The sequence below is a fragment of the Varroa jacobsoni genome, unplaced genomic scaffold (assembly GCF_002532875.2).
Source record: "Varroa jacobsoni isolate VJ856 unplaced genomic scaffold, vjacob_1.0 scaffold_590, whole genome shotgun sequence".
NCBI lineage: Eukaryota > Metazoa > Arthropoda > Arachnida > Mesostigmata > Varroidae > Varroa > Varroa jacobsoni.
In genome coordinates this window covers 395,041-418,500 of record NW_019213492.1, presented here as the reverse complement: position 1 = coordinate 418,500, position 23,460 = coordinate 395,041, and the positions used below count along the sequence as shown (strand labels likewise).

Genomic DNA, 23,460 nt, shown 5'->3' with positions numbered 1-23,460 from the left:
CAAATTGAATTGAATATATTAAAGCAATACAGCACGGTATAGGATCAGCGCTCGTATGAATATTGCTCACATGAAGACCTTCAGATCGTACAAAAGATTTATGAGCCTTCTTCAACTGTCCTTTTACTAGATTGGCCAAAGAAGAAATAATACAAGCGTAATCACATTTGCAAGAAATAAACCCTCTACTTTATCCGCCTGCGTACTACATCAGCCTAATGTAGTAGCTCGATTGAAATTCCGGTGAGTCTCATGGAAGGTCGCTGCCAGCGGCCTTTTTAGGGTGAATACTGCATTCGAAACATAAACCTTGAACAAATGTATGTGTATGATAGTCAAAAAGGAAGTTTATGTCGAAACTGTACATTTCACTTACACGCAACATGAGCAGAGGTGTGTTTACTTCAGCAAAGGAGACGTGTCACCCGAATTCCAACAGCAAATAAATATACTATGCATTTTTTGTCACTTTCCATGACATTCTCCTAGCTCTCAACCAATTCCTTTCCAGCCATTGTTGGGTCCATCCAGACATTGATGTGGGTCTTAAAAAATGACTTCCGTCATTTTTTAAGACCCACATCAATGTCGAATATACCGTCGCAGATTTCATTTATCAGTGATCGGGAAAAAGACTAATCCATCGGCATGGAACTTGGAGCATATGGTAGTCACGGAAGCACTCGTCACTTAAGTTCTTGCGCAGCGATTCGTTTCGCAAATTTTCAAGCAAGAGTTTTCTCTATAATTTTTGCTTTGGTTATTGGGTCTTTCTTGCTGGATAGACTCAGTGGATCAGACTCAGAGCTGGATCATATACAAATCTTTGTTGACCAATTTGTCCTTCTAATGCACTTTCCGGTACCTAGGACTTTTCCAGCGCTATCAAACATAAACTATGGTCGCTTTGGTTTAAAAATCTGGCTGAACTTTAGGCTTAGGCATACATTTCTAAGCTATCTATCTCTTTCTACGCATCACATAGACGTAAGAACATTCGCTCTCATAACTCGTTTCTGCATGAAAACGCGTCATCCTGATTGCGCGTTGGCCAATGGAGAGCTAGATATTGGGTGATAATGAAAAGCCATGTTTTGTCGTCTGCTTCATTCAGTCTAAAGAGCATTCCAGCTCCCAATTTTTGAAGAAATCTAGAATGTCCGATAATATCCAAGCGTACGCGGCTTATTCATTCTGCCAATTAACAAGCCGCTTGCTTTGGATTAATGAATTCACTTCGGATAGCTGATCGGATCGGGATACATTCTTTAGGTCGAAGATTCTACTTTTAAAATTCTTTCAAATACTTCTTTTAGTTACAGTGTTGTCGTTGGGTATGTGAAAACTATTTCTCACAGCTTTAGCAGCTTCTTGATCTTGGTAAAAGATAAACTAGGGTAGATGTCAGGAATGCGTTCTTCTTCTTTAGAAATATATATACTTGGGCCTCGAGTTTTACGTAAAAATTAGTTTACAACCAAATTGAAAACAATAAAGTTTAAAGTTTTTAACGAAAGTGCAACGGGTTTGTGGGATAATTCCTATACTGATCAAACAGTACAGAGGTAAAAAGTAAAGTACTTGTGTTCAATCTTAGCATAGTCAAGGAAGTGCGCCTAGTCTACCTAAAAACATTGATCTGCTATAATTGACATATCACAAAAGTATACGTTTCGCTCTTGCATGAGCTGAGGTTTACCACAGTTTCTTAACCTTGGTGGTCGCCTTTAAAGGCTGTTTGTCTTAGGCAATCTTATTGAGCAACACAGAAGTTTTTAGGTTAGATATCAAAAAGTCCATACTGGTAGTCATTGATATCTCGGAACTAACGCAGTTCCAAACGCTAGAATTGGATGCTGACAAAATTAAGCCTCTACTACTAGAGGGTCTGCGTAGCCAAACTACATTGTATTGCAGTGATCCATCGATTTGCAGAGAAAACTGAAACCATTATACGATCAGCGTTGTTAAAGCTTTTAAAAACGAGAACACGCATATTGTTCCGCCTAGTAGTTCAGTAAAAGGGCTAACCGGTGATAAAACCCTGACTGTTTTATTTACGCACCCAATAATCGTATGTGGCAATGACTTAATAGCCTGAAAATAATTCAGGCCATACGCTTTAAGAGGCAAACAAGCATTTCATTATTCGTTACGTTGGCTTGGACGACGTATGCTGAAAGAGGTTCAACATTTACATACCGTACGCTACATTTTTGATAAAGACAGAAAACTTCTTGTACAAATGGATTGAAAGTAGTCGATTATAATGCGATAATGTACCTCGAGCTAACTTACCTTTAATGTGCTAGATCAATAATACTAGAACGAAGAGGAATGTAAAACAAATCGCAAATTAAACGGAGAAGTACAGGTTGTAAGTGGGACTTACGGGGTAACCAATAGTCCTTTCGCGTGGCACTGTTTGAAGGGCCGCGACGACCTGCTTGATTAATAAAAACTCTACGTGGGAAGAAAACTCTTTCTCCATTCACTTCAAAGATCACCTGATTACCTACTCGGTAAAAAACAATTAATGATTGGCTGCGTCGAACTGACGTTGTCATTTTTCTCTATTGGTTGGTCGCATGCTAAATCTTCTGCGTGGTTTACGGTCAGACATCAGAGTTTTAAACAGAACAGCCGCGCAATATTTGAAAATCAAAAAGCACTTGAATATCCAGGGCATGTTTCGTCAACCTGACCGGGTTTCACATTTTTCGAGTACTATCTTCCGACGTTCTGCCATAGTAATCTTTGTCTTTTTCTAGACGAACCTACATTGTTTTCCGCTGCTTATTCTATCATGTCTTTCGACTTTTTCAAAGTTACTACGAAGGAAGAACAGCGTAGTTGTGCGTATACGTGGTCACCAGTGCTATCACCTGCGCAAGACTCACGTAATCACTCTATAATGCGCTCGAGCAGAGAACTGATATAGTGAGCAGTTTGTTTAGTGTCTAGCGGCGACTGTCGGTAGTAACGATGCCGTCTTCTTTGCTGTCATCGTGCGTACATTCAACGAAACTGTATGTCACTGAACAACCACTCACATAGCCACTGCGGTGATGTGCTCTTCGCGACGTTTTTTTCATTGTCGTATTCTGGAAGCTGATATTCTCTCTCTTGTACCGTTGCCGTTATCTTTGTATCCGCAATAAGGCTTGTGGCGCGCTCATGAGTCAGAGAGCCCGCGGACCTTTGCTGCTGCAGGTGCGACGAGCAGACATATATATCCGTGATACGGGTACAATGTCGTTACCATGACTTGCACAGCCTCGAATACCAGTGTGTATAGATTCCTATTAGTAAGCTTGCGCGACATATGATTGGTCTTATAATGCAAGTGTGAGTAAGAAACGAACGCATCAAACACAAGTGGGCTGAAATAATTAAAATGACCACGAAAGGTCGTAGAGAACACCTTTGCTACCTAATCACTTAAGATATATCCAAGGACTGTTCACTGAAATTCGACCATGGATATGGTATTGAATGTTTCTGTAAAGCCTGATCAGTTTTATTTCGTAATTAAGCCCCAATTTAGTGAAATTTTACATCTTTCTTTTCACGTTCACTGACTTCAGCAATCGATGAAAGAAAGACTTAAATTACACACAATACCTCTCTGAAATTTAGTATTTTTAGAGGCTCGCCGAAAACTTGGTGTCTTTTAGAAGTTCCTAGGTTTTACCAAACGAATAGTGCTCGCTTCGTTTTACGCTGCTGTTTCGCAGACCCTTTAGGTATTTTATTCAAAAAGCACTCCTCTGCCCTGGAATATCCAATTTGCTACATCGCACGATCCTTTGTATTCATGCGAGAGGCTCATGTTTTCATGGGAAGGTTTACCGTTAGCAACTGTTAGAGTAGACCGTGTGTCCATATCCCGAAGGAGGGTGATTGTGGACCGCACTGCAACCTCCAGATGGGCCCGCTTCCTGGCTTGACCTTGGCCTTTTTATTTGATAAAGCAGCGTATACGGTAGAAATACCTAAACTACTGATAAACCATCAGTCGAGGATTACCAGACGGACTGCGTTAGAGAACCATGGAGCTCTCGACGCTGCTCCAGCCTCTCTTCTTTTATCCTGGTAGAGAATACCACTCAGTGCTTCTGACAACGGTAGATCTTACAATGTATCGCTAGCGGAAAATCTCTGAGAGCAGGAAATCTGCTCATTCTACTGAGTTCTTATTGCGCAAACATCAAGCGACTATTCTTGGGGGGCCATAGTCCGTTTCATATTGGCGCCGATGAACAACAATGATTCTTCTGTATAATAGTCTGGGTTGTACTGATGTTTTCTGCGCTGTGAGCAGCATCAGGTGTCGCGGGCCTGAATGATTAGTTCGCAGATGTTTGAGCAGTCAAAAAAGCCATTGATACAGCGGTGTTTGTCCTGTCTTTAGCCGACTGTCGCCAACGCTGATGCAGTTCGCTTCTAGGCGATTTCCGGTTATCAAGATAAGCTGTGCTAAACATAAAAATTTTGTTTGTTTTGTATCATCGATATTGCTAACAATACCTCCACTGCTGTGCAGGACTCTACGTAAAGGCTAGGTGGTTTTGTTCTCAATACATGGCGTAGCTGCACGATTACGTCTTAGCCGTAACACTCTATCCGAACAGACGTGACTATTCCTTCGACAGCCTTGGGCTGTGCCTATCATAAATGGAGTCTACGGAGACGAAAGGGGGTTGTGAGGGGAGGGGGAAGTAAAGGGAAGGGGACAGCCTAATGCAAACGGAGAGAGGGAAACAGATGTCGAGTGTCCAAAGGTTGAGAGAGAGATACGCGCTTGCTGATAAGACCACAATAATGTACACACTTGCACCGGTTGGTACTGCAATCTCTCCTTCCTGGCGCGGCGAGAAACATAGGTCAAATTGAGACTCAATAGAAGAAAACACTCTAGTTAGCAGCAGTAGCTAGAATAAAAGGCTACGAGCTTTATATGTTTTTAATCCACAGCGATAGGCAGACATCAATTTAAGCCGATTCACCATCAGTCTTATAGGATTATTTCACCACTTCCTGCTCCCCACGCGCACAAACACAGTGGAACTCGAAGAATCCGTTGTGAGCCACTACGGCTTCGTCCTTGCATCGACATTATATCTTCTTTGTGCTGTCCTCCTTTTTTTTTCATTTTGTCCTCGTCATTCTGCATGATATACGACGAACATATGTGTTTTTTATATTTCTAACAATTAAGTTTTGGCAGCATGATCTTTCGTCTCGTCCAGTGTTGTCGTAGAGATCTCTCGAGATTCCTAATACATTCACACAAAGATCAAATGTGTACCACATTATACGATGCGCGTCAACCAGCTAGATCCTATCTAGTACCTATTGTCATAACTGTTTAAATAACGCGAGCGGCCTTATGAAAACAAGAAGAACTCTTTGATACGGTACAAGCCCGATCGAGATTCAACTGGATGGGGAGATTTTGACTGTAAGGAATCGCTATTCAGACAAATATACTATTTGGGTACTAATTCCTAATAGTAATGCAGCACTATAATATTTACGTTAACATTTCACTCTCCACGTCTACTGTTGGCGCTCGTTTTAGCTGTCGTTAGACGCAATGACGTAAGCGATGCATGTTAGAGGCACGTTTGTCGACAGGGTTTTTCATTCTATGCTTGTTTCTCATTGGCTTCTTGTTCCGTACTTGGCAGTACATCCCCTTGTCGCGCGCTTATACCTAAGAGCACTTATTTCCAAGAGATCCTGCCATGATTTTAACGTGTTAGCTTTCTGTCTGTCGGAACTTTCTTTTCGTCCCGTAGTTCATGTTTGGATGTTCGCGGGCTTTGAGTCTCTACGGTAAGATGATGTGTTGTGTCGGGCTAAGTTTATGTGGACTCAGCATCTGCCAGTACGTGATGTGTGTGCGTATTGACCTGCTTAGAATTCATAGAATGTGTGCGTTCTTTTCCACCTTTTCGTCTAGTAGTAGTAGTAATAGTAGTAACCGGTTGCCTTCCTTTTTCTATTTTGCAAGCGCATTACAAGACGAATCTACTCGGTAGGTGGATAGAGACGAGCTGCTCCGAGCCGCCTTCGTAGCGTTGTGTCCGTTTTAATGTAGCTGCCGTCCTTCGTTCCTACTCGTGGTGTTCCCGCTATCCGCTAGCGGCACCCACGACGATTCGACTCGTATTCACCCCTTTCGTTCTGCATATAGACCTTAAACCACTCACAACCGTCGTTTATTTTTGCACCACCCTTTCGACACTGTTCCTTCGACGGAACAGCTTGGAACCAGTAGCGCAAACACGAGCACGAGTTCGACTATATGCACTCTTATTATATTTCCGCGCCAGCGTCTAGCATTAAGCTAAACTAGTCGAGAACGAACTTGCCGACCCGTTGTTGTCTCAAAAATTGTCAAAAAAAAAATGTTGACCATATTTTTATCGTTTAGGAGTCGGTGTTCTAAGCGGCAGAAGATGCCAGCTTAGCGCAGGCAACATCTCAGTAGGTCAAAAACGGCTGATGATATGGTTAGGTTCAGGTTAAATTGTGTACCGTGTCCTCAGCCCTCGGCCGTCGGACATTTACTGCGGGAACGTGCCATCCGTAAGCCAGGCAACTGAGCAAAAATAATGAGGACTAGTTGTTAATCTTTGATATTTCATGTGGCGCAACTTCAAGCAATTTCATTGAGGCGTGCGGGCTCAAACCAGTTACTTCGTTCTGTTTAAAAGGTAGATATAGCAGACGATGTTCTCTGAAAGGCAATATAACCGAACCACTGTTGCTTTGCTCACCGATTACCAAAACAACAAACGAATGAGTCAGACAATGATCTGTTGCTATAGCGTTTTTCTGGATTCAATATACTGCTGCGAATAATAAAGCTACTGACAAACAGATTTGGACGGCATTTAGCTAAAAATTGCAATGTACTGATATTTATGTTCGCGTCGCGCATCTTCACACCGTACTGGCAGTGCAGAGACAGTATTGGCTTTGAATTCAATATTTGGCCTAGCATTCTAAAACAACATATTGTACAGATACAATGTATTGATACAATACCCACACACACCTATCCGAGAGAGTGTTGCTCGTACAATGTTTTCGTGGTCATGTAAGAAATCAAAATTGAAATGGGGTTACTACTACTGGAAATCCTTAATTATTGACGAAGTTTAAGCACATGTTGCGCTTTCATCGTGCCCATTGTTGAGTGACATTGCCTCCGAACGGAACGGATCTACGACACCGATGAAGAATTTTTATTGATGCGGATGTTCTTTGTTTCGATTTCTTCTGTCTCGAATTCGCTTTTCTTTTCTATTGATGAACGCCTAGGCTTATCATAGATGACATTTTGTCTCTCCAAGACCTCCACGATCGAACGCCTGATTGGCACCAACCGGAAAGCGTAATAGTCTGACGCAATAGAACGTTATCAATCGAAAAGAACCCAGTGATACTCTACGTATCGCTATCCGTCGAACCGCTGACCTTGCCACTCGCAAGGTCATGTTCTTATCGACATCCTTCGTTTCGGGATGTGAGCTAATAGCCTTACGGTCCACAGAGGCTGTCAACCTTTTTCAAACTCTAGAATCGTTAGAGCCGTTAGACCGGACCTGATATACGACAAGGGGTATTATGCACTTGTTTGCCAATACACTCACAATCGTATTTGGTGTGTTTTTCGCTTCGATGACACCCTAATATTTCCGGCCGTCAGAATCTAAAAAACCAAGTTAGGCATTAGGGGCTATCGTCAAATGCAGTGGGTCGTTTCGGACTTTTGAACGCGTTTACATATCTCACGATATAATACAGTTCTACTATAGCTATCGATTTTTTGAAGGATTTATCTGCAGGTGCAGCAATCAGATTAGGTACTATATGCTTTTGTCAATCATCCGAAATAGACGGAGCGTATGCTTATGAATCGACCCAGATAGGGTTCCTCATACAGACTCAAGAAGGACCGCGCAGCCCACGCCGACTCCGTGATTGCTGCGCGATGCGATTATAAAAGGACATCGTCGTATCACCTTTTGACGGCGGTGTAGATAAATAGTCCAGACTGCGGATACGAATGAGAGAAGATGATACCGGTTCAATCATCCGCAAAATGCTTGTTTACCCGAACGAAAAGTACCCGAACATAAAACTGGAAGATTTCGATAGCCGTTTACGAAACGGCAATAAACAAGACTTTCTTAGCGCTGGTTCTTCAATGTTTTTTCTTCAGTCGATGTTAAAGTATGGAAAAAATCATCTCTTATTCGGAAAGCTCAACGTGGCAAAATTGTTCGAAGCTTTGTGGATCTAGGAATGGCACTTTGAAACAATCTATGAGCAATAGAAAGTTTTCGTCCAATGTAAGGTACGTTTTCTTAATGAAGAGATAACTTAAATGACGCTCATGCATATGTGATCAAGACATGATGCAACTTATGCACCTTTTCGACTATGCTTCTAAACAGTGTGTTTAGTCTAAGCTGTCCTCAATGAACGAGAAAAACCCTCTGCAGGACACCGAGTTTTCTTTAAAGGTTGTTATTTCAGAGTCCAGAATTAGGAGATAAGGTCAAAAGTTAGTCTAAGCTTTAAAATGTTTTTTTAATTCTAGTCGTTCAAAATGTTGGTGGTCCGCAAAGATTCTCCTCAACAATCTGATCCATACTGTTTTGTGTATTGGATACCTTTAGAGTACGGAAGTGTTGCCTATTACGCTACGAGCTCAGAAGTGCAAGTTATCGGGTACACTTGTCGGATGCACTTCAACGTGGCTCCAAAGTGCTGTACGTTCGACTAGTAGTATTGAAATAAAAACTTGCAAAGCATGGCACCTAAAAGAATGAATACAGCGACCTGTGTAAAACCAGTTCGCCATGATATACGCTGACTTCAAATTTCCAAAATTGGCTTCAATCGGATTAAATGTACAATCATGTATCAATTATCAGCACTGTATAGCGATAGGCATGTTGAAACCACTCTGTCAATCAAACAAAGACTACCATCGATGAAATGAAATTATTCTGCATCAACATAAAGGACAACAAAGACTAAAGTGTTTGAGGAACATTAATATACCTGTTGTTATATGTTGAAGTTTGTCTGCTGGCGTTACTGTTCCGTGTCGCGGCAATGAAGGTTTTAGTACAAATGACTATGAAATAATGGATAGAAGAGACCGTGCGTAATGACTTTTGCACGGGCGGAGCCGATGAGGGCAAAGGAAATCACAGGAAAGCGACCAACAAAGCCATAGGAAGGGAGTACGGTACGGGGGGAGGGGGCTGTAGGCCGGAAAACAGGATGCTGCTGTAAAAGCTGTAATGAATCATGATTAATGACTGCTGCGGTCTGAGTTTTCTAAAATTTGTAACAATTGTACGCTATTTTTAATACATTAATAAACATCCCACAACCTCTCATCACTATAACATCAATTATCTTTTTTCTAATTCACATAAAATATATTGCTAATGCATTGCATGTAAACTTATTGATTTAGATATAATGTAAGCCTTTTGTAACACACGAGTCACTAAATAGGCCAAACAACTATTTAACCCTTTTGGGCTTCTAGGCCCGACAACACTCTGAAAACTAATACGTTTGAAACAACCCTTCTGGTACGTCTGACGGCTTTCGGTAGTTGGTATAAATGCGGTTTGACTTTTCAGTGATTCATTCGTCTGCTCTGTAGTGGAGAACAGTAAACCTTAGATTTCAGGTCTTGGCATAATAAAGCTATTGAATGGCAAGGTTAAAGATACCAATTAGCATAGGTCATTCGAATGTTTATCTATTATCCTGCCAACTTACCCATAAGAAGTGGACGTCTCGTTATGCACATATGTAACTATGTCGGCTCGCGTGAATTCTATATTTCGCTTAGAAAACATGTATTTGCCAAAATTGACAACACGTGTGCACTCCTGCATGGCTGGCTTCCTTATCTACACAAGAACAAAACTGTGCTTCATCAAAATTCTATAGTAGTTGAGCAGTTCTTAACAGGTATAACCTGGGAAATTTTTTCGGTTTGTTTGCGTAAGTAGTCACCTCTGTTAAGACTGAGCCTGTCTTACGACCCTCATAAACAAAGATTTTAGCTAAATAGTACTTGCTGCTGTTAATAACAGCATTGCACCTTGTCATTCCCAAGTCAGTCCCACTGCTTTGAACAGTAAGTCGTTATTGTTGCCACCTAGGCGAGGAAGCTTCTTTTCTTCGTGCAAATTATCCATCAATTTAGACAGAGTTGTAACATCTGCTAGATGTGTGTGTCATCCTTCGTTATTCCAGTAGCCTGCCCACATGGCCATATTTTACTTGAAGCACATCGTATATGAGATTTACTGAAATACATTTGTTATTGTGATTAGTTCTGATAACGTTGTGGCCATACAAGGCGGTATAAGTAGACAGGGGTTTGTCCTCGAGGAACTGTTTCTGCTATACCACAAAATTTCCAGTCGCTACTTAAGGTCGACAGGCTATTGCAATACAGACACAACAAAGACTGGCTCGCTCGGTGCCTAAATGGGGTTACGGTTGGCTGTGATTTCTTGTATCCTGAAAGCAGGCCACTATTGAACCCTGTCTCCTCTATTTGCACACGACGCCGCGTTTATATGCGGTCAAAATTTGGAGAAACTGTTCTCCTCACTCCTGAGTTAATGGAACACAAGCCAATTTTTGTCAGTTGGAAAGCGAAACCAAATGGTCTATCAAACACTTCGCTTATATCCGCTTGTCGGATTATTATATAATTGTGTTTAAACCTTTGTCAAAAAACGTCAGCGGAAGCCTAGTAACCAAGAAATAAGTCTATAGTTATTTAGCAAAATTTTTATATCGTGATTTACTTTTGCAAATACGGCTCTCAAACGTTTTACTCTCTTTGTATGAAGTAAGTTGCCATTGCAGTTAGATACCAAGCAAACGATTTACGGCTGACTCCGCCGCAGAAAGACATTCGGAAATAGCTTTGGATGATATAGATATTGCTTGTTGCGTGGCATTTTCTGTTGGTTATAGTAATAATGGAGCACTCTTCCATAAGAAGAGTCTCCCGTCTTACTACAGGGCAAATGCAGCCACCCCAGACAGTAAACCTTGTCATCCCACGCATCCGCAATTAACACGTGCTATTATATAACGAGATAAAAACATTACAAAACCTATATCGACTTCGGTGGACCTTATAGTATTGGATTTGTTGAGATTATGTCAAAAGATACGACCCTACCCGGCTGTCACAGCACATTTTAATCTTCATGAACGTTCTAAGACGGTGTATTTAACATTTTTATATTTATATAAATGGGAAAAAATATAATAAAGTTTTGTTTTTGACCATGATTGGATTTAATTGTCTCAATCGATTTTTTTTTTGTATTTCGTTTAGTTTTTTATAGGTGTACGAACCCTAATATATCTTTGTAGAGCAAGAATATTTTGATTTAGCTGTTATTTATTGAGTATTTGTATTAGATGCTTTCTTTGCATGGGTAACTACCTTTTGAAAACAGGTGCGCCGGGTTTAGATTCGGCAATACACATTTCATTATCATTCGGATAAAGCTCAATAGAAAATGTAGATATAGTATATTCGTTAAAACAAATTCACTATACACAGTGCACGTCTTAATGAAGGCTTTTGCGCAAATCATTGGATTCATCGTACCTGACGTCCAGTGATGAGCCCTTTTTTTATATATTAAGGAAATTCTTAGATATACGTGCCATCTCAACGCTACGTGGTCTCACTGATGAATTCTTTAGCCTGAGGACATCACTCATGAGATTGATTTCACTGGCTAGTCTTCACAGATACAAATATCACTCGAATTTAAATGACTGCAAAAGCAAACAACCAGCTTTTGGACTCAATTCAATGACATGGTGAGAGCGTGCTATCTTCACCAATAATAACACGGCAGCGCTGGAGAAAACGGGAGGGCAAGATCGTGCACCATATTTAAAAGGACACGCGTAGTCTTCTACGATAAAGTGACATGTCAACTTCGTTCTACGCACCCCTATCTATATAGTCGCCGTTCGGGTTCAGGTTTGACCACGCAAATGGCAGAAATATTGGCGACGTCAAGCACCCACAAGGGCTCTTGTAGGAGTTTTCCTTAGCTCTTTATGGTCGTTGTTTGCTTCTTCCCCTTAATAATTACTTGATAACAGAACTTCGCGAAGCTGACTTACTGAACATGTTTGCAGCTTACGATATTACTAACGTTCTCAAAGGATCAAAATAGAAGAAATCATTACTTGGATCTATGCTTTAACTTGAGGATGTGCCGTGGCAATTAACGGTACTTTGTTTACCAAACGGTGTCAGCAATAGCACTTAAGCCCCAGAGGACTTTGAGTTTTAGCTAGTTGTTGATATTTCTGTAAGGTTGTTGTCCTGTGCCATTACGCCAATGGCTCGTTACTCGGTCGTGCTTTTTTCGTTATTTAACTTCTAACATAAGACATATGAGATAAACAATGCTTTATGCAGTTGGCGGCCACATTAATTGAACGAGATACTCCGATCTTAAGTCAATACGCTTGGTCTCATATACCTGAGGTGTGAATAAATGCTTCTCTCAGCTGTGAACTAGATAGATGCATTGTTCATGCCCATCGCGATAAAACACTATACGGGTGCCAGAAGGTATGGTCATTTTCGGAACGTGAAGCTTCGTGGAAATCTTAGTCGTCTTTATAAAAATAGATCAACGCTATATGGCATTCACAAACAGAAGAGACGCGCATTCTAATGCAAAGACAACGGACTTCACCAAGAGTTCTCCGGTAACGATGTTGCGCAATTCCAGTGAGTTTGTTGCCATTGTTTGCCAGGTACTTTGCCAGACCGACCATCTGGCATATATGGCTTACGTACCTAAAAGGCTTATAGCTTGGCCTTTTCTCCTCTCTTTCTGTCTCATTAATGAGACCGTCCGTTACCTGGCATAGGCCCTACGCGCTTTCTTGACAGCCCGCCATAGGTATAGATTTCTGTTCTCAATAAAAAGAAGTAAGTGTAATTGAAAGCCCAAGGCAAAGGGTATCAAAGCAATCTTCTGCGTTCTTCAGTTTTTGCCGAGCAGCCATGTCTGTTGCCCGTGACGATATTAACAACTGTGTGCTATACTATATGGGACTGGCACCGGTAAGCATACCGCCGAGTGTAATCGTTCTCTCCCCTTATCAGAATTTGGGACGCATCATTTCGTGGTCCCACGCGCATGGCTACCACTCAAAGTTACCCTAAAATGGTGCGGTGCAGTAACTTACAAGAGATATCGCTCCTTTTTTGCAGGTAATTTCTTAATTAGTGTATTCATTGCTGTAATGTGAAAACTGACATTGTTACTGACTGCAAAAGCGTTCTGTTCCCATACTTGTTAGTGAAATTTGAAGGTACCTTAAAATGTCTGCCCGAAGCTGTCACGCCCTGGAGTATGCATACTCGATAGAGCTTTATAACTTCTTTTCGATAACAGCTTCGTTTGGAGCATGTGTTCGGTATTGTTACTCACACAGGAACTAATTCACGTGCATGCACGTGGCAGCTGCTGCATTCTTCGATGATACTCTAAAAAACTCATAATTAACCGGCTTTAACTTAGAAAGTTGTCCGAATTCCAGCGGACACGCATATTAGCTGCCACGGAATTCAATTAAAGCGCGCACTTAATAGCCGATTTCTGTCTTCTGTTTCCTGCTTCAGAGCGTGAGCCGTTTTCGCTCCGAACGGCACGAGACGTTGCATTGGACCTAGGCGATCTTCGATAGCGGGCAAGTCGAGAATAGCACATGAACTGAACGAGACTTAAATTATACTAAATGGCTATAGCTATCCTATGTACGACCAGTCTAATGATGGACGGTATTACTCACTTAATTTATTCTGAGCACTTAATTTTTTAAGGACAATCTGTGTGCCACTAACAGATTGCATGCAACAATCTAATTCATTGCCGATGTATGATAGGTCACCTTATACAATTGGCTATCAATAAACGTTAAGTGTGTCGGTCATAAACATTAAAAGATCTAATAAAATCGTACAGGTTAGTTTCTAGCAAACAGAGTAAGGCACTTACCAGCCTGCTGGACATTTTGTTCCCTATTTCGATCACCTGCAAAGTAAACGATTCACACATAGTAGCTCATACGACATATGCAAGACACTTTACCGTGTACAACAGCTCTAACAAGTCCCTTGTGATAACGAATACCACATAGGAATTGTTTAGATGATTTTTCGCAGAAATTGCTAACGTAACTTTCTAATTAACTAAGTTTCTAACGTAATTTTGCGGGTAAAAAAAATTTGTATTCTATAACAACGACATTTATTTATACAGTTCGATGGGTCCGATATGCAGGTATTGATACGTGATTTAATTCGTCGTGCATGAACCCACCCAAGCACGTTATGGTGTAATAGTATATAGGCTAGATAATTATTTCAGCTATGGCGTCAGTGGATGGCCTTGTCGCTTAATGCCTCCTATGTTTTATCTTATCTTCCTTAAAGCGGAACCAGGAGCTGAAGCTGTCGTTGTGCTAGCATGAGGCCTTTTCATTTTCTCTTCAGACAAAATTGTTTCGACTCCGTTATATCATCCTATTCGTACGTTGGAGTAAATATATATTCACCATCGGCGTATCTTATGGTCGCCTATACAGGCCCTAATGTTCTATGAATTTATTTGAGGGGGGAGCACTAACAACAACGGCGGCGGCGGCGATGATTCTACCGTTAGAATTAGGTATTCCGAAAAGTTTGTCATGGTATTTGAATTAAATAGGTTATTATCGAAACAATATACGATTGAGCCAACATGACTCAGTCGTATATTGTTTCAGTAGTTTGTGCAGAACCGCATTATTTGTCCTACAGACTAAACAACATGAAGTTATATATCTCACCAAATGGCATTAGGCCATTTTTACGTTTCAATTATACAGCTATTAAATGCATAGTTTTATCTACCCATTACTATGAAATACATATTACATCCTTGTTCATTCGATACTTCGAACTTTAATATTAGGTTTATGTTTCATATTAACTTTACTAGGTCTTTTGTATACTACGAGAGCCTTCCACTCGCCGTGCGGTGTCTTCGCACTTAGCGGCTATAAATATCTAAGTTTAAATGTTTATTTTTTTCTTTCTCACACCGCTGCATCATATTTATGCGCTGGAGGCCATCTTTCTTTAGTCGAATCATGATCGAATTCTATCGTAAACCTATTGTGATTTGAAACCTCTCTGCGCCCCCTCTAGCATCATTTCGTGCCCTTGTTGCAGCCAGACAACGGACTAAGCGAACTGTTATTCAGTTACACCTAAGCATAAATGCACAGACGGAAATCAGGCGAGTAATTTCGTTAACATATTTTACATTATTTATGTGCAGGGCGTAATATCATTTTTTTTTTTTGTACCTAACTCTCGGCCGATTCACGCTTTTAATACCCGTGTTTACCCGACTAGTCATAAGCCCCCATTTCAAGTAACTACATACAAACTAGCATTGACATAACATAATGTAATATTAGGCAACAAAGTAACACGGCGTGACCAAACTGTTCACCCATAGGGTATCTGCTTTCGTTCGTCCTCGAAATCCATCCATCCAGGTGCCGAACGTACGCAGATTTGCGTGGCAGCACGTATTCGAATCAGCCGTTGACGTTTTCTTTATTCAACGTTTGCCCTGATGTGTCGTCGATGATTCAAGCTCATACAAAACGTAAAAGACAGCCAAGCAACCAATTGAGTTGTTATTTTTCTGTTATTGTAAAACACGTTCTGTATATACCATAACGTGGCAGATCTACCCCATGGAGCCAAATCAGATTTGGAGCCTGCAATTTATAACAGATTGATTAAAAATTTCGGCACCTTTTTTGCGAAGCAACATCAAGTGTCTTACAATTATAGTTTTGCATGATATTTCGTCACATAAGTTATAAAACTCTTTTTTTTGGCCTGCAGTATTGAGCTCGCCGTTTCTCTTGAGTCAAAAGGTTTTACCTTGGGACCGCGCTCTGAAGATGAGTGTGCCTGATGGCTCGCTGAGCACTTTTTAGGTGCCTTTCGTCGAGGTGAGACAGGAGGATAATTATTAGATAAACCTGCATTTCTTGACTATTTGGTCCTTAACGTACGCGAAATGATATCCTAAGTAAGGGCATTAGACAAAACAAACAAATGGCAAAATTCGTCTGCTCTAGCGCCAATGTATACATTCATCTTTGAAGCCAAAGTTAACCCAGAATATGGACAAAATGATAGAGCGGAGGATGCCAGTCTAGATCAGCTAGTATGATTACCCAAACAACAACAACAACAGCAGCAGCAGATATTACTTACGCATCTAATACGAACCATGATTTATTAATAAAGTAGCGCTTATTTAACCTTTTCGCAATTAGATATAATACAACGATGCAGGTCCTCAGGAAACAGTATGACTAAATTACATAATGAACTGGTAGATCTCATATCATTAACGGAGAGATTTGAACGGCACAAACAATTATGCCTGCCATGATGACCCGGTACTGATTGACACAAAAAAAAAACATCTCACAGAGCACCATTAAAAAAAATAAGACACAAATTGTTTCCAGTCACGCTCTACTTGCATCTGACAAAGTGGTTACTTTACAAAAAAAAGAACATCGAAATCATTTGACTGGGTAAAATATATTAGCTACAAAACAGTGTTCAAAAAGGCAGTGACGTTATGAAGGATCATATTATGTTTTCAACAGGAAAGGCGCCATTCATCATTGTGGACTGCTCACCGTCTTAGCGAAGCGGCCAATGAATTACGCGCAACCGCCAGATGCACCTTGTCGAAAGCCTGTAGAGGATAGATGATCCCAGCTGAATCAGTTTATGATTTTTTTTTATTAGTAGATTACTGTGCAAATTGACGCCTTGGCCTATACGACAGATACCAATGAACGACGCAGATACTGGACGGCTCGTGTTCCGAGGCCACCGTAGTCTCTTTCTTAAAAAAGAAAATAGTCTGAAAGCTGGTCAGTTGCCATCACCAGCCGAGGCGTTCCTGAAGTTAGCGCTGCAGCCTTACATATATTTTCGACATCATTTTAAACTACATGTCGTCTTTAGCCTTTGGCGTCGAACGCTATTTGATTATTCTATTTTTAATTACTAATATCCGCGTAAAAACTCTAGGTTTTATTTTTATTGCTTGACTTTTTTTAATAACTTCAATCAACCGTAACGCACTGTTGAAGCAACGAGACTATCACGTTCGAATTTTGGGATGAATTTTATTAAGCATGTACTACATTCTGTTGACTCGTTAGTCCCCATAAGAGTCAGCTGCTGGATATCGTGAGCACTGGTGATTGTTGCGTGATGTTTTAAGCGGCCCTTATCGCAGCAGGATGTCTGCAGGCAAAACGGTTAAAGTTCTTTGAAAAGGATCCGATTCAAAGCGAGATTACTCGGTACGGTGTCGTGACCGAGATAATCCATCCAGATCTGTGTTCTCTTAAGCACACTCATGCACACGACGAGATATCGTATACTACTGAATGACCTAGATAATTCTTAACCCTCGTTGCCCTATCCTCGTTCCTTTGCAGACAGATCTACTATCACCAACCCAAAGACTATCCATGGCTGGACCAATACATACGATGTAGACCGGCCCAGATTTGTCTTTAGTACTACTAGTTTAAACTCTAATAGAATTCATATGACGGTCGTCAAATGTCGAAAAAGCCTTAAAAGTGTGTTACTCAAAATAAATATTGGTCAGCAGATAAAAAAAATGATACGTTCGTCTAGCACATATCGATTTTCTGAAACGAAGATTACAAAAAAATCATCTCTACATCTTTCAAAAGCAGTTTCAAATGTACCCAATGTCATCTGACATTGTCGATTACTAACGCGTTCACTACAATTTTTCTCTTTCGAACAAGCGTCAAACAAAATTCAATCTGAAAGCCACAAGTTTTGCAAATCTTCAAATAAAGCACAATGATAATAATGAAAATTGCAACACCTCAGCGAAAAATCTTTGTCAGCGTACAATACAAAAGAAAAGAAAAAATTCAGCCTAAGTTCTACTATTACGGGGCGCGATCGATAATTACTATTAGCTAATAAAGCCCAAACTAGTTCCTGTCCTGCTCACCTGAAATTTCCCGTTTTACCTGTGTTTTTTTTACTGAAATCGCTACGCCTGCGGGTAAACATTGTGGTAATTTCCACATACCGAACCTGATCCTCAGTCGATCGGGTCTTTGGGCGCCGAACGCATTTAGGTTCGATGTTCGGCCTAAAGGTGACTATTTTTCAAATGAGTACTTTATTAATCAGAGCAATTAAAATAGTTTTGATAGATGGGCTTTATAGGTATAGCAACTAGGAAACATAAATCAATTTAGTAATGACGAGTACATTGTTCTGCACTTCCGACTTTTCAGTTAATAAGATTATTTATCCATGTTATGCTATAAACTACTACTTTAAGTAAAATAGTACTTCTCTGTAACTAACATAAAACTCCGAACGTGTGCGTTAGTAAACTTCAAATAAGTTGGCTTGGGATCCGTCTTTCGATTAGGTTGTACGTACTGAATGACATGTATACACAGATACAGCAAAAAAGTATCGTCGTATAAGCAATTCGAATTCAAGTTGAGGTTCAGCTAGCGAACGTGAACGCTAGGCTATTATTTAATTTTAGCTGAATATCGCTGTGAAAAGAGAAGGGGGGGCAGTACACCGACTAACGTAGATCGATTCCACTCTATGGCGACTATGTCCTTTGAATCGAGCTGAGTAAAATGACTAACCGGTATCAACAATGACGTTACCGGTGAAGTCGGAAAGGACGCATGGAAACACTCGTGAGGGTTGAAACAAAGTCTATCGCACATCGCTGCCTGCAAGTTTATAGACTTCAACAAATTCAGCCGGGGCAGACGTATCGACTCGAACACGTTATCGGACCTAGGCTATATTTTAGTTGCAAAAGCATTTAATACTTTTAGTATAGGGATAACTGTACCCTGTTATTGCTTTTGCTAGTATCATGTAGAAGTTGTTGGCCGAAGTTGTTCGGGCACAGTTAAAGTTTTTCGCTTATACAGTTCAGTCGGCCTTAAGTGGTAGCCGTTCGTCCAAGGTAGTTTACCCCTTTTTACGCATCGTTAACCTGCCTGGGCTTTGGACACCCTCTTGCCTTCGTTCAAACTTTGAAGTCTTTTGGTGCGTCTGTTTTGCGGTACCATTGAACCACTGTGGAAGTTCGCGTTACAGAAAATGACTTTGGCCTAGGCGTACTTTTGCCAGCAGGGTCAAAGGCACTTGGGAAAAATTGCCCCAAAATTGAAGTCGCCAGCAGCTGAGTAGAAGTGAGCCTAGGAGCGTTGATGATGCATGGCCACTTGAATAGGGCTTGTCAAATTAGCTGCACCGGCGGGATTTACTTGTGCTCATATGCTTATACTCCATTATTCAAACTTTTTTTTTTTTTAATGTTTAGCTTGAGAGAAATTGCACATCAGCACCTGTGTTTGTAGGTACTAGGCAATGGACCTGGGAGCAGCGAACAAAAAGTAAACTGAACTTTTCAAACCGTTCTTATTGGACAATGTCGTATAAACAATGACGTGTAAGGACAATGCTTAACTGATCTGGGAATCCAAGGGTGGCCTCGGCTTAACCTTTAACAGGAACCAACCGGCAAAAAACGTCGTAATAACAAGTGTACTTTATCTACCGGGGTGCTCAGCGTAAGCTACTGTAGATATGTCATTCACACCATGAATGCCAGTTTGGCCCGTCTAGCCTTAAAATGCCTTCAGTTTATAGCCTTGGTGGAGCTGTTCGTAAAATCAATTTCTCATTAAAATTGGCAGCTGACACTACGAGCCAGCTATGATCTTCCTGGCAAAACAAAAGTAGAAAAGCTGGTGCGGTTCTGTTCTGATCGGCCGACGGGAGCGGTCGGCAGCTATGGATAAGCGAAAGGAACATGGGGTAACAGCTACTGTGCTAGAAAGGAAAACACTGAATTGACCAAGACGTACTACTTGATCATATTTTTACTTCCAGCTTTGCCATTAGGTATAACTCGACATTGGTCGCTGACTCAAGCCTCGCCACACGATAAGTGTGATTAAATAAAGAAATAGCAACATTAGGCTGTGTGGCGGTGATTCTTCTATTGAATAAGAAAAACTTTAATAATATTTTCTATTTACCCGGATGTTGAACTATGAAAAAAGTAGGGTTTTGAATTTTTATGCTAGACAGTCTCATTGAAATTATAACGGGCTAGTATAATTTTATTAATGTTCATCAAGCTTTTATTTGAGTAAATTTAAATATAAGTCTTTTTTTTTATTCAGCTAGGCATCAAAATGGCTGGCTATTGCCAATAGCATCTTAAGCTATCGTTTTTCTTCTCTTTTCGATTGATCTGTGAGCATACGTTTATAAAAAAAAACTGTTACAAAGATTCGTAGTAGTCATACGTATGTGGTACATATAGGTTTCCTGTAAAAACAAGATGAAGGAAAATGTATTTTTACGGCCAATTCAAGAGCTACTAAAAATACGGACGGAACACATCTCAGTTGGCATGTTCACCCTTGAACCAATATGAAAATTAACATTTGATACGATGGCGTACAGCTCCGTAATATCATTCCGCATGGAGCCTTGCCGCCTGAAATTGTTTTACACCACAACATAAAAAGCGAACGCATCTGGGGAAGAAGCTTACGAGACGGCAAGTGGCCTATTAGCAATTGGTTTTCGCGTATTTTATATCAAATACGTATACCATATACTGGTACAGTATAATCTAGATAACATAACATGGTAAATAGGCAAAGATCGTAAATTACTTTTTATATGTTTTATTGCTTTCGAAGAATAAAAGGCCTTATACCTAAATTGTTCTAATATGTAATCAATTTTTTAATATTTCATACGTTCCGCTTATTAATTGTTTTTACGTTTGCCCTTATATGTCGATGCTTTTGCTTATATATGGCATTATATTACGCATTAGTGTCAAGATATGATTATATCTCCGCCACTTTATCCATTTTTCTCATGATCTTTTGCTTCAGTTCTTGTTCTAGGAGCATTCCTTTAGTTCAGGACACTTGACACATCGCCGACTGCGACTTAACATGGCATTCTGCTCTAATAATAATGCTTCCTTTCTGGGTGGACAAGACACACCGTACCGATCCGCGGGCGTGGAAAGAGGAGGACCTACTTAGTCGACTGAAGAAAGACGAGAGACGAGGCGAAAGAAGGAGTTATCCGACGATACGAACGAAATTGGCGCCCGTAGCTGTCCACCACCATTATGTTCTAACGTGCTCCAGAACCAAAACAAAGGACTGAAAAAATTAGAAGCTTCTGCTGCCAGGAAAGCTCTCCTCGCATCTGCAGTTGCTGCTGAGAAGATCAAAAGAAAAGTGCTAGGGTTGGTGTTGATGGCGGCGGCGATTCCAATGTGGATAGAAAATGTCTCAGGACAGGAGAGCCTGAACAGCTCAGGAAAATCATGTACACACATACGCGCACACAATATATTAGCGTGGCACCTTTTTGCTACTGCTGCTACTGAAAAAGGATTTAGTAACAGAATACTAGGAATGGCACCTTTATCTCTATGTTGTGAACTGCAGGGAGGAAACGCGTGGATGTTCTGCCTGCCCGCCCACCTACAACGGTTACAGCGAACGCCCCTGTTCGAACAAGGCTGGTAGTGGAAGTAGCGCCATATGAAGAAACCATGTACGGAACGAGAGGAAAGATAATGGAATCTGATGAAAGGAAGGGAAAGAAAGAAAAATGGGGCAAAGAAAGAGATAGAAGAGGCCCTCGAAATCCGGTGTTCGGTCTGGAAAGAAGCTTTGGAAGGCCGATACGCCGCTTGCAATCTATGTTCTAGCATCTTTAGCGAAGACAGCAGCGTTCACAGGCGGATGATGCAAATGGATTAGTAAGAAAATGTAGGTACGTAGCGTGAGGGGCCACAATGTTTCCTGACGAGATAAAGGCGGTCTATAATGAAGAAGACAAAAGATGTGTATAGAATGCGGAACTGTGTGAAGGGAGAAGAGCATAAAGAAAATGTAGACTTGGAAGGTTCTTCTTTGGTGCGCATCTAATGCATGTGCATGAATGCGCTTGTGGATGTATGTGTTCATACGGGCCAGCTTCCTCAGACTGAATCATCACTATCGGACAGGAAACGCAAGCAAACTAGCATATAGGAAAACAAATAGTGAGGAACAAGTACTTTTTCTTTTACTTTGAAAATGCGATAAAAGACGCTATTGTTAAAAAGCACTGCTACATTTTCCTGCCGCTAGCGATAGGAAAGCCTGACGGAAAATGACGAAACAATAGAAATCGTCATACACAAGATACGCGTAGAGCAGAACCTGTTTGTGTGCGCTCATCCTGGAGCATCTGGTAAACTCCGCGTTGAATAAGGAATACAGCTACTCAAATACCGATATTTACTTGGGTACTGTCGGTTATTGAACTTGCACGTCTGCCATTTACATGAAATACACAAGCGGACACAGTAAAGGCTCTTAGGTAAAAATCTTTTTAAGTATCTCTTTTTTCCCAATTTTCTTCATTCTGTTTTTTTAGCAACAGAGATGTACCGGTTCCTAACCAAGGTCAGTTGATTCTTCGGTTATGCATTAACAGAAGCTTGTCTATAGGGCTACTTATCTTTCACATTATTCTTGTGAAGGGGTTAATTACAACAAAGGCTCCAATTAAATAAGTGGGCATGCAGACTGCTACTGCAAACATACATATGGCTGTTTCGGGGGCGCCATTGTCTGGAGGTATACTTAACAGTAATACGGAGCGTAAAAATCAGGGCATCTCTTTAGGGGGTTACAGCACTGTCGCTTTGTAAACCCCGGTATATTTAATCACCGAAGAAAACCTAATATTTCATGAACTAACCAATGAAACTGACCGTAGAAGTCGATGAAAGTTAAGTGGGTAACCGCGCGCTTTACCTGATGGACTTCAATGAGCTGGGATACATGTTTGCCATGTTTCATGCCCGCAGGCGCGACAGAGATATCACCATATCTCAGTTAAGGGTTCCCTACAGTGAAGAAGCGATAGACAGCAGTGCCATTAAGACTATCACATTGCTTCAGTTCTATATTTTAGGTAAAGTTCTTTCTATTTTACAGGTTTTTTAAGCAAAAACTCAGTATGCTTTGTTAGATACACAGTTTCAAATATTATTCTTACATTGGGCCTTATTACTAACTGGTAAAATCGTTTTGTTTGTGTTAATCGTATAAATTATATGCCAATTTTAAGCGGATACCAAGTACCAATGTTTGTCTACGTAGGTACGCACAGTTCGT

The 23,460-nt window shown here is 40.7% G+C and overlaps 1 protein-coding gene across 7 annotated transcripts in view; it reads right to left on the bottom strand.

Moving 5' to 3' along the window:
* The window catches only part of LOC111261722 (coiled-coil domain-containing protein CG32809), a 319,292-nt gene that overhangs the window by 80,887 nt on the left and 214,945 nt on the right, over nucleotides 1–23,460 (bottom strand). For 6 of the 7 annotated variants that reach the window (XM_022835427.2, XM_022835428.2, XM_022835426.2 and 3 more), the window contains one exon: nucleotides 14,118–14,153. In XM_022835427.2, the coding sequence (XP_022691162.1) occupies nucleotides 14,118–14,153 (36 nt within the window). Of the gene's footprint in view, nucleotides 1–2,392; nucleotides 4,644–14,117; nucleotides 14,154–23,460 lie in introns of those variants that run through there. The other variant, XM_022835436.2, reaches the window with a different exon arrangement.